The sequence below is a fragment of the Paramormyrops kingsleyae genome, chromosome 3 (assembly GCF_048594095.1).
Source record: "Paramormyrops kingsleyae isolate MSU_618 chromosome 3, PKINGS_0.4, whole genome shotgun sequence".
NCBI classification, from domain to species: Eukaryota; Metazoa; Chordata; class Actinopteri; order Osteoglossiformes; family Mormyridae; genus Paramormyrops; species Paramormyrops kingsleyae.
The window spans coordinates 42,933,202-42,945,873 of NC_132799.1; the positions used below are offsets into that span (position 1 = coordinate 42,933,202).

General features: G+C 44.3%; 1 protein-coding gene across 1 annotated transcript; it reads left to right on the plus strand.

Annotated features, from left to right (window-relative positions):
- Positions 1–8,043: 8,043 nt before the first annotated feature.
- Positions 8,044–12,448, plus strand: LOC140588328 (uncharacterized). Its single transcript, XM_072710343.1, has 3 exons — positions 8,044–8,586; positions 9,184–9,981; positions 11,626–12,448. Exons 1-2 carry the CDS (start codon positions 8,499–8,501, stop codon positions 9,957–9,959), a joined length of 864 nt encoding a protein of 287 aa, XP_072566444.1. The 5' UTR covers positions 8,044–8,498; the 3' UTR covers positions 9,960–9,981; positions 11,626–12,448.
- Positions 12,449–12,672: the final 224 nt, after the last annotated feature.

Genomic DNA, 12,672 nt, shown 5'->3' on the forward strand with positions numbered 1-12,672 from the left:
TGATGGCCATATATTTGACAAGAATTATACATTAATACTTTACAACACTATAGAGAATTAAACTGTGCCTTACTGGCTCTTAAGCTCAGAATCTCTCGATTCACCTTTGGGAACAGACTGGGTCATGTGATTTGACATCTGTCACACACTGGATAACCTGTTACAGTTTTCTTCTACATATCCCATACATGGGGATGGCACAGTGGTGCAGTGGTTAGCCTCTGGGACCATCCATCCATCCATACATCCATTTTCTGAAACCGCTTCTCCTGTTTAGGGCTGCAGGGGCTCCGGAGCAGGACACAAAGCAGGAAACAACCCTGGATGGGGCGCCAACCCATCACAGAGCACACTCACCATTCACTCACACCTACAGGCAATTTGGTAACTTGAGATAGCCTCAGCATGTTTTTGGACTAGGGGGAGAAACCCCACGATGACACGGCGAGAACATGCAAACTGCACACATGGAACCCTGGCAGAAACTCAAACCCAGATCCCAGAGGTGTGAGGTGACAGTGCCAACCACCATCACCGTGCCACCCACCCCTGGGAACAAACTGAGGTTAACTGGAATTACCAAGTTGACCATAGGTGTGAATGGTGCACAAAGGCAGGCAGGCAGGCAAACAGACAGGCACACACACAGGCACGTGCGAACACAGGCAAGCACACAGGCAGGCACACACACAGGCAGGTATGCAGAGACAAAGGCACGAACGCACGCAGACATGCACACAGGCACGCACGAACATAGGCAGGCACACACACAGGCAGGTACGCTGAGACAAAGGCACAGACACATGCAAACACGTACACAGGCATGAATGCGTGCAGGCAGGCAGAAACGCATGCACGCACACATTAATGCACACAGACATGGACGGACACAGGCAAGCAAGCACACAGGGACGCATGCACGCACACTGGCATGCATGCACACAGGCATGGAAGCACGGAGGCACACACACATGCACGCAAGCACACGTGCACGCACACGTGCAGATAAGCAGACACGAACGCACACACGTACTCAGGCACGCACACAGGCAAGCACGCGCCACGCACGTAGCCACGCAAGCACACAGGTATGCACGCACGCACACAGGCACTCCCGCACACATGCACGCAAGCACACAGGTACGCAAGCACACAGGTACGCATGCCAGCACACAGGCACAGAGACACGCACACACATAAGCACACAGGCAGGCAGGCACGCAGGCAGTCACACACACACAGGCACGCACACGTGAAGGCACATACACAGGCACGAAAGCACTCAAGCACAAAGGCACACACGCATGCAGGCATGCACACTGGCATGAATTCACACAGGCACGCACAGACACGAATGCACACAAGCACGCACACATACAGGGACGCCCACACATACACGTGAAACCACAAACGCGCACACACAGGCAGTTATGCACATAGGCATGCAAGCACACAGACACGCGCACACACAGGCACGCGCACACGCATGCAAGCACATAGGCACAGAGACACGCACACACACAAGCACGAAGGCAGGCACACAGGCAAGCACGAACAAAGGCACACATGCACAAAGGCACACACGCTTGCACGTAGGCACGAACACACAGGCACGCATGCAGGCAGTCACGCACACACACATGCAGGCATGCATGCACGTACACAGGCATGCATGCATGCACACAAGCTCACAGGCAGGAATGCACACAGGCACGCACGCACATTGGCACATACACAGGCATGCACGCAGGCTCACAGGCATGCACATAGGGACACATGCATGTAAACACACAGGCACGCACGCAGGCTCATACACAGGCACAAAGGCACTCAAGCACAAAGGCACGCAGACACACAGGCACGCACGCACACAGGTAGGCACTTACACAGGCATACACGCATGCACACATGCTGGCAGGCAGGCATGCACACAGGTACGCACGCATGCAAGCACGCCACAGGCACGCAAGCTCACAGGCAGGTATGCACACAGGCACGCATGCACAGACACGCACTCACGCATGAAGGCAAGCACACAGGCACGTACAATAGCATGTGCACAGGCACGCACGCCCACAGAGCCACACACACACAGGCACGAATGCACTCAAGCACAAAGGCATTCACACAGGCATGCATGCACACAGAAAGGCGCTTACACACAGGCACACAGGCACGCACACAGGCAGGCATGCACACATGTGCGCACAGCGATACCCAAGCACAAAGGCATGCATGCATGCACACAGACATGCTTCAAGCAGACAGGCAAGCACACAGGCATTTACAGGCACACACGGGTATGAATGCACACAAGAACGCATGCAGGCACACACACGGGCACGAACGTACACATGCACTCAGGCACGTACACACGCAAGCAGGCATGCAGGCACACAGGCAGGCACACAAGCGACACAGGCGCGAACGCAGGCACACACGCAGACAGCCAGGTATGTACGCACACAGGCAGGCATGCAGGTACGGCCACAGGCACTCACACAGGCACACACACAGGCATGAACGCATGCACGCACTGAGGCACACACACACACACACAGGCACGCACGCACACAAAAACTCTACAAAAACTCTGGTTCTAAGCTAGGTGTCCTTAACCCAGGACTTCCAAACATAAGCAAAACAGAGTTACATTATTATTATTATTATTATTCATTATTATTAGCATTAATAAGATTCCCCTTACATTGCTAATAGGAAAGACATAAATGGATGTAGGGAAGAAACATGTTTACAATTTAAAGTGTTTTAGAGATGTTGTAAGTATGTATGTGAAGGGTACAATGGGGCTAATCCCACAATGATTTAAAACAATTTGACAAATTCAAATAAGAGGCTGAGAAGGATGTTCAGCTTCAGCAATCGGCTCTCGTGGGGTCTAATTTTGCCATTTTTTGCCTTTCTTCTGTTTCCCATGCGTTGTCTGCAGGGGCACCTTCACCACATTGCCATTTGATGTGGACACCTTCACACTGCCTGCTTCGAGATCATTTATGTTGAGGTGTTCCACTAATAATTTGTCCACTTTAGTTTCAGCAATGTCCCAATTAACAGCATTCAGCTGGAATTCACTGTCTACAACTTCTATCTCCAAATCCATCATTTCCAATTCAAATACTGAATTAAAACCCCTCTCTGCAGTCTCCTCCAATTTGACTTCTCCAATTTCTATTCCTACAATTTCAAATTTACCATTACTTTGATTTACATCATCAAGCTCAAACTGGCAGAGGTCGACCAATACGGCTTCTATTTTCAGCCTGTCTTGGTGGTCGTCTGCAGGCTTTATGGAGACTGTCCTTTCATTTAACACAAAGACCTCTAACCCATGCACGTCTAACCCCTTATCCTCCCCAGGCTGGTTGGTGGGTGGAGTTGCTGGGGAGCACTCTTTTGCTTCACCCCAGCAGATGATTTCATCCCATTTGTCCCAGGCTGCCCAATACACATCATCCGTCCAGCTAACTGCCTTGGCAATTGCCTTTCGGTTGTGTCACACGTTCAAACTGTCAGCCTGGTCAGAGGGTGATTCTGCTGGGGAGCACAGCTCTTCCTCATCTCCCCGGTCAATCACCTCTCCCCACTTGTCCCATGTTGCCCAGTACTGGTCATCACTCCAGCTGACAGCTTTCGCCATTCGTCTGATTCTGAATGAGGAAAAACAACATACAGGTAATGCAATGGAGCTGTCAGTCACTCCTGACACATGGAATACAGGTCAGGACTGATTGGCTGAAGAGTCCTCACACCTGGGTTTGAACAGCTGACCTACAGGTTATCCCAAAAACCTGCATACACACCGGCCCTTTGCGGATAAGATTGGTCACCCCTGTTTTAGGGGTTAGGGTAAGGATTTTAGGGGTTTTTTTGGGGCTAGCGTTAGGGCTATCTATTAGCACTATCCTCCTGACTCTCGGGCTTTTGTTTGGTGTGCATGTGTTATTTCCTTTAGCCATTTAGGATTAGTAGGACCTCATAATCATAAAAACCAAACATTTTTTTGAACAATTAATAGTTTTAAACAAAAATGATGTCCTTATATGAGGACGTAGGGTCTCAGGAGGTTAAGGTAGCCTAACTCGACAAAGTACTGTAGCTCAACTCGACAGAACACCGGAACCATCCGCATCTGAATGTAACATGAAAGCGCAGGAAAGCACATGCAGAAAACTTAAATATCAATACGAAACTATAGCTAACTTGCACATAAAATTTTGATAGAATTAACGCAGTAGCCCGAAACAGTAAACATATTTTAATATACATGCAAGTTTGACAGATACTAAATAATAAGATCATTTATACGATAATATGGGAGCAGAAACTTAACGTACCTCGCCATCTTGGTCCAGAAATGGAAGTGAGGCTGCGTGTTTCAAACTGGCAGCGTACGTCCCACATGCCATATGATGCCTAATACGTAACCAAGCAAAGCGGCCATAATGTTATTAAATAATAACATACCAATAATTCGCGTTGTTATGTAATAATAAGAACAGAATTCTATAAGATGAATTTTAAAGATTAGTATACAACAGCATAAAAATGATGACACTGAAAGTTTGATTAATCACACGATCAGCTCTGGATAATATCAAACAATGACTTAAAGAGACACGTGAAATGAAGTGATAAATACACGTGAAATTTAAAGTGATATCGGTATGTCAAAACGTTATGTTACACACACCGCCCAACAATTCAAGAAGCTGTAGCTAGATTAAGGCCGTATTCACAATTTACCCGTGTGCCTTATACTGTAACCGAGCACGATTATCCCCGGCTGGTCTGCACTCTCCACATTGCACTTAATGATCCTGGCCTGAGCGATTTTTTGTGTTGAAGAAAACGAGCGAAGGGAAGTGCTGTGGCATAACTGACTGAAATTCATGATTAATGCCTTTATTTTACGGCTTATCTGGAGTCGTTTTGAGCACGATGTCACACATAGATTAATTGACTATGCAATGCAGCGATTTTTATTTATTGACATTTACCAAAGAGTTTTTGCAGACTAGCTGCATGTTATACCGCCATTGAAAAGGTACCATGCTACCGCATTTTTGAAAGCTGTTGTGTATTACATTTCATTAGTACAGGTGTTTTGACATTATAGCATACCTATCAGAATAGCACACTCTCAGTTAAAGCGCATGCGTAGAACAGAATTACATGTCCGCTAGCTCATAAATGTAGCATATTGCTGCAAGAATTTTCGACAGAAAGTAAGCAATTATGCTTTCCGGTTATTACGTGTAGTTACAGTTATAATAATAATTGATACTTTTATTGATCCCTGTGGGGAAATTGTCTTCTTTACACCTCCCTCAATTTGCTCTTTATAAATCAAGCTCTATGTGAAAGACAGTCACCTGTGTGGGCCCCCAGGAAGCTGGGTGTTAAGGGCCTTGCTAAAGGACGTGCTGAGGTTGGGTTTGGACCGGTGACCTTCTGATTACAGGCACAAGGACTTAGCCCATGTACTGAGCCACACCCCCCCCCCCCCCCAGTTGTGTATTAGTAGCATTTATGATGTTTCTCTAATGTGAGCTAGTACATAACCCAGCTAGTACCAACCGTTGCAACAATACTCTAGTTTTCTGTCATACTCATTGTTTTATTTTCTTGCATTGTCCATTTTTGTTCATAGTCTTTAATATTCCAAATAACGACAATTTCAGATAACTACTGGAACAATGAGTTCTGGAGGGGAGCAAGCTCCGTTACATGCTATAGATATGTTGATCTGATACCTTTCCGTATCAGATTGTTACCACTGTTAAAAACCACAGGTATTTTATTCTGATTGTATGTATTTCCTTATTAGGGCACATTAGTTACTCCTGTTAAAAAATCAGTTTATTCTGACATTGTAAATTTCCTGAAGAGTTTACCCTCTTTAAAATGATGGAGTTCCACTTGTGCCAAAAATATGCTGATATGCATATGAGCTTTCCGTTTCTGCCAAAAATATGTAAACAGCACACAGTCCATGTCGGCTGAGCATGTGACAAAGCATTTGTCTGTGACGACTCTATTTTGTCAATGAGTTTGTCTGTGGAGCCCCTGAAGGAACCAAAAGGTGTCTGCTAATTAGATACCAAGGAATAAACTGTGTGGCCCCTGCCCAAGCATTGCTGCCCAAACAGCAGTCTCCTCCTTATGCCGCCGAGGGAGGAGTAGCAACTGGTTCCCCTGCCCCTTCCCCTCTCCCCCCTGCAGATGAGGATCATAACCATTCAGCGCCCGACTCCACCTCCTTATCAGTGACGACGTGCCGCGGTCAAAAACTTCTCATCCTCCATCCAAAATTCTTGCCCCTATGTTGTTATTTACAAATCCTCAAGAGGGAGATAACTTTGGTCATCTGACACTGTAGATGAAGGAGTTGAAGGACATTGTCAGTGACCTGCTGGATCCCAGGCAGAACAGACCTCGCTATGTGGCAGCCCTTCTGATACAGGTCGCCCCGCACATGGACTGGATGATGATGCATCAGTTTAAGCAGGAGCCTAGTAAATCCTGCGAGTGCTACACTGAACGACTGATGGCAGCTTTCTCCAACTACAGTGGGATGGACCGCCCAGCGAACCAAGAGTGTATGTGATGTAAAATACACTAAGAGAGCTCAGTTCCTTTAAAGAGAGGTACTTATAATACTCTGTATTAGTTTTCGTGAGCTGTCCTCTTAAAAAGTACAACACCAGTACTCCATATTCAAATTGTCCCATGAAAAACTACAACCTCCAAACATCAAACTACATGCTTCTATGTCACCTACACTTCAGACTTCATCCTCAAAGACAAAGCAGTATTAACACAAGCAACATCCATCACTTAAAGCCAATATAAATCTGCTACAACTGGACTTATATCTAAGCAAAACAAACATTTTATGTTCAAGTTTTCTTAAAACTACTGAAACAAATAAATGGCTGCCCTACAGTTCCGCTGTTTTGTTTGTCACCCTGAATTATGTCCTTCATAGTGTGGAAAAAACCGAAGGCTGAGGAATGTTACGTAACACAGCTAGAATGCAATAACTCTCTCTGGTGTAATTCACTGTGTGGTCTTAAGTGTGGTGTCTTCTTCATAACACTCCCTAACTCTTGTATTCATGACCATGAGATAGGGTGGGCTGCTTTTCTTCCTTGCTTTGGCTAGTATTCCTCCCTTTCCTCCCCAGCCTTGGTTGGTGGTTCAGGCAGCATCACCTTGTTTTAGTAGACCCAGGTGCCATACATTTTGAAAGTAGGCTCAAGTGCACAAAATGTTCTAGCAGAAGTCTTAGACAAACTCTGAATTACAAAGTAATCTGACTCCTTCTGAAGCTGTGAGAAATTGTTCATCTGTATTTGCTGCATTGTCACTTGTTGATCTGCGTGTGCCCTGCTCCAGCAGTAAAGGGGAGATCGCGTGCAGAGCTGGTTTTCTGTAGGTCTGAGTAAAAATAAAATATCCTCTTCATACAGGAACCAAGTCTATGGCTGGAAATTTCTGCAACAGAGCCATTTAGTTATTTCTAGAAAAACATATAGAGCCAATGAAGGAACCTGATGTCATAGTAACACAGGTCACTATCCGTGGTGCTGAATTCTCTACTAGATGGGCTGGTGCTGAATGAATAGGACAGCTGGCCAACGTGTCTGTGTTCTTCCACTGACTGGCACCCTGACAACGAGGGGGAAAAATTCATACAGTAAATTAGTTAACAATAATTAGTAATCACCTATAGTTCTCATTTATCATGATGTAAAATTCAAAAACCATTTCTGACTATTAATCTGCACATTTTAATAATTTAATTAATATTACCTAAATTGTTTATCATTTTCTGCAATCACTGTGCGTTAAAGCAAGTTTTAAAACTAGCTGTGAAATTGTTGATGCTGTTGTTGATCTGAATGTTGCTGACGGAGCCTTAGGATACGTCTTCATACAGATGAGTGAGGGGATGGATGCACTATTCTATGGAGGCCTCTGAAGAGAAAAAATTATCCCAATTTTATATTGAGAGGGATGGTTAATTCCTTTTTAATGCAGACAACGTTAAAAGTCCCTGTTCTGCCGTTGATCTTTTGCATGCATGCTATCATGTATTAGTTTACTCTGTATTTTGATCACATGTCAAACTAAAGAATTTTTGGTCGTATTTTTGTTCCTAATTTTGAAGTAATTGTAAAATAAAAATGTTGTTCTTTTCCGCCGCCATGCTTCGTCTTACTTCTGAAGGTTATACTTGCATTGAACTTGCTTTGTAGACAGTAAGATCCTGCCGGCATTAATTCTCCACTGTGTGGTAATTTTGAGAAATTGCGCACGTTTCTTATCCCGTCAGAATCGGTAAAACTAACGCCATGCGAATGTGTCTTAGCGCAGAGTTTAAAATATTTACGGTTTCCGGTCAATGAAGGCAGTTTGAAATAAAACAAAAACGGTTAAACTTTCTGGATGCGCAAACTCTCGCTCTTGGCAAGATGGTGCAGATAGTCGAGATAAAGGACTGTTATTCGATGAGAATTCGAATCCATCACTCCTTAAACATGGAGAACATAGATCCAGAAGGTATTAATGATTATAATGATTAAATGATAATAAAGTTGTAGCTCCTGGTATGTGACAAACGAAATGAACGGCCAAGTCTGCATTGGCCTAATGCTTGTTAGTTTTGAGGTAAAGCTGATAAGTAACACCTTTGGTTTTCGAGGTAAAATAACCGACCGGTTGAATAATTCAACTTTTATCTACAGAAATGAATGTATTTAGAGCTGCAAACGGATACATTGGAAGCGGAGTTTTAAAATGAGAAAATGTAACGATGTGATAGGAAATGCCGTTCGTTATACTCCCCTTCTGTCTCCCATTCTTGCTCATCTTGTTTAAATAATAAGAAAATGAAAAGCAAGATCACTGTTAGTGACAAAAGTGCAGGACTAAATGTGTTTCATTTAATATTTATTCATTTGGATATGTGTGAGAGTAAGCGTATGCATGGATGTTGTTTTCTGGTTTAGCTTTCTTAGCTTTATCGGTAATTCACATTATTTAATTTATCTGACAATCTGAAGCCCATGGACTCATTTTAAACTGATTTTGTAGTAGAGTATTTATCCAGTTATTGTCATGTTCTTATATATCTCTCTGTGTTCCATTTTGTCCCAGTTCATGAGTTTTTGGAGGACAAGTTCATCTCCATTCTGGTCGTGAACTTCGAGAGGAGCCCACTGACCATGGAGAACTTGCAGTCTCTGGCCCTCAGTGTCCCTTCATTTTATTGGCGGCTCACTGGGGAGGAGCTGGATCCCAGCCTATTGCACGTAGCAACTGCACGGCTGCAAGTGGTACATCATGGTACAGAGACTGGTGTCCAGCATGGGGATGGAGAATCACCAGCTGAGGAGGATGACCATTACGGACAGGAGCTGCCATCATCCAGCTCTATAAGGGAGGCTTCCCCTGCAGCTCCAGCATCCACGACTGAGGATGCTAATGGGCTTCCTGAGGCTCTCCCCTTGGCCTGGGGTGAAGATGAGCCCTCATCTCCATCCTTATCTGTGCCTTCTGACACTCAACCTGGAAGTCAGATTGAGCCAGAACATGCTGAGCCCTCCAGCTCCACCTTCTGGATCCCTGTGGGCCCTAACAGCACGTGGCAGCAGCTTGAGATCGAAGGCCGCAACTACCTGCGGAAGCTGGATGAGCTCAGCATCTCCGATGGACTCTGGAGCATTACGGACTACGGTGATGATCACACCGTGGTCATGTCCGTGCATGTCTCCGTACATGTGAGCAGTTCTCTGCGAACATGGGACGTGAGGCAGGAGGAGAGGCCTCCTCAGAGGCCCGCTGGCACCAGTCAGAGGAAGCGCAAGGCCGAGCCCGACGACACCAGCGGCTCAAGTTCTCCTCCACCGCACAAGAGGCCCATGCGCTTCTGACTGGATTCCATGTTTTTACGCTGTAAGTTACATTTTTATTTCAACATAATTAGAAGATCCCGCAGGAAAATATTAGTCAGTTACTTAATAAATGACCAAAAAGTAGTTGAATAGGACAGCTGGCCAACGTGTCTGTGTGCTTCCACTGACTGGCACCCTGACATATAATGATTTTTAACAACGAGGGGGAAAAATTCATACAGTAAATTAGTTAACAATAATTAGTAATCACCTATAGTTCTCATTTATCATAATGTAAAATTGAAAAACCTTTTCTGACTATTAATCTGCACAATTTAATAATTTAATTAATATTACCTAATTTGTTTATCATTTTCTGCAATCACTGTGCGTTTAAGCAAGTTTTAAAACTAGCTGTGAAATTGTTGATGCTGTTGTTGATCTGAATGTTGCTGACAGAGCCTTAGGATACGTCTCTATACACATGAGTGAGGGGATGGATGCACTATTCTATGGAGGCCTCTGAAGAGAAAAAAATTATCCCAATTTTATATTGAGAGGGATGGTTAATTCCTTTTTAATGCAGACAACGTTAAAAGTCCCTGTTCTGCCGTTGATCTTTTGCATGCATGCTATCATGTATTAGTTTACTCTGTATTTTGATCACATGTCAAACTAAAGAATTTTTGGTCGTATTTTTGTTCCTAATTTTGAAGTAATTGTAAAATAAAAATGTTGTTCTTTTCCGCCGCCATGCTTCGTCTTACTTGTGAAGGTTATGCTTGCATTGAACTTGCTTTGTAGACAGTAAGATCCTGCCGGCATTAATTCTCCACTGTGTGGTAATTTTGAGAAATTGCGCACGTTTCTTATCCCGTCAGAATCGTTAAAACTAACGCCATGCGAATGTGTCTTAGCGCAGAGTTTAAAATATTTATGGTTTCCGGTCAATGAAGGCAGTTTGAAATAAAACAAAAACGGTTAAACTTTCTGGATGCGCAAACTCTCGCTCTTGGCAAAATGGTGCAGATAGTTGAGATAAAGGACTGTTACTCGATGAGATTTCGAATCCATCACTCCTTAAACGTGGAGAACATGGATCCAGAAGGTATTAATGATTATAGTGATTAAATGATAATAAAGTTGTAGCTCCCGGTATGTGACAGACGAAATGAACGGCCAAGTCTGCATTGGCCTAATGCTTGTTAGTCTTGAGGTAAAGCTGATAAGTAACACCTTTGGTTTTCGAGGTAAAATAACCGACCTGTTGAATAATTCAACTTTAATCTACAGAAACAAATGTATTTTGAACTGCAAACGGATACATTGGAAGCAGAGTTTTAAAATGAGAAAATGTGACGATGTGATAGGAAATGCCGTTCGTTATACTCCCCTTCTGTCTCCCATTCTTGCTCATCTTGTTTAAATAATAAGAAAATGAAAAGCAAGATCACTGTTAGTGACAAAAGTGCAGGACTAAATGTGTTTCATTTAATATTTATTCATTTGGATATGTGTGAGAGTAAGCGTATGCATGGATGTTGTCTTCTGGTTTAGCTTTCTTAGCTTTATCGGTAATTCACATTATTTCATTTATCTGACAATCTGAAGCCCATGGACTCATTTTAAACTGATTTTGTAGTAGAGTATTTATCCAGTTATTGTCATGTTCTTATATATCTCTCTGTGTTCCATTTTGTCCCAGTTCATGAGTTTGTGGAGGACAAGTTCATCTCCATTCTGGTCGTGAACTTCGAGAGGAGCCCACTGACCATGGAGAACTTGCAGTCTCTGGCCCTCAGTGTCCCTTCATTTTATTGGCGGCTCACTGGGGAGGAGTTGGATCCCAGCCTATTGCACGTAGCAACTGCACGGCTGCAAGTGGTACATCATGGTACAGAGACTGGTGTCCAGCATGGGGATGGAGAATCACCAGCTGAGGAGGATGACCATTACGGACAGGAGCTGCCATCACCCAGCTCTAGAAGGGAGGCTTCCCCTGCAGCTCCAGCATCCACGACTGAGGATGCTAATGGGCTTCCTGAGGCTCTCCCCTTGGCCTGGGGTGAAGATGAGCCCTCATCTCCATCCTTATCTGTGGCTTCTGACACTCAACCTGGAAGTCAGATTGAGCCAGAAAATGCTGAGCCCTCCAGCTCCACCTTCTGGATCCCTGTGGGCCCTAACAGCACGTGGCAGCAGCTTGAGATCGAAGGCCGCAACTACCTATGGAAGCTGGATGAGCTCAGCATCCCCGAGGGACTCTGGGGCATTACGGACTATGGTGATGACCACACCGTGGTCATGTCCGTGCATGTCTCCGTGCATGTGATCAGTTCTCTGCGAACATGGGGCATGAGGCAGGAGGAGAGGCCTCCTCAGAGGCCCGCTGGCACCAGTCAGAGGAAGCGCAAGGCCGAGCCCGACGACACCAGCGGCTCAAGTTCTCCACCGCACAAGAGGGCCATGCGCTTCTGACTGGATTCCATGTTTTTACGCTGTAAGTTACATTTTTATTTCAACATAATTAGAAGATCCCGCAGGAAAATATTAGTCAGTTTAGGGCTGGACAATAATTCGATATCAATATATATCGCCATAGAATTTTTTTCAATAACGGTGATACGATTTTTAAACACATTTCCTATATTTCGATATACATTTGAATATATATATATTCATATATATTCGTGTATATATATATTCATATATATTCGTGTATATATATATTCATATATATTCGTATATATAT

Excerpts from the sequence above, each read along its gene's own strand:
- LOC140588328 (XM_072710343.1), top strand. The coding sequence starts at position 8,499 with ATGGTGCAGATAGTCGAGATAAAGGACTGTTATTCGATGAGAATTCGA. Across the intron at positions 8,587-9,183 it reads GGAGAACATAGATCCAGAAG|TTCATGAGTTTTTGGAGGAC; the intron begins GTATTAATGATT and ends ATTTTGTCCCAG.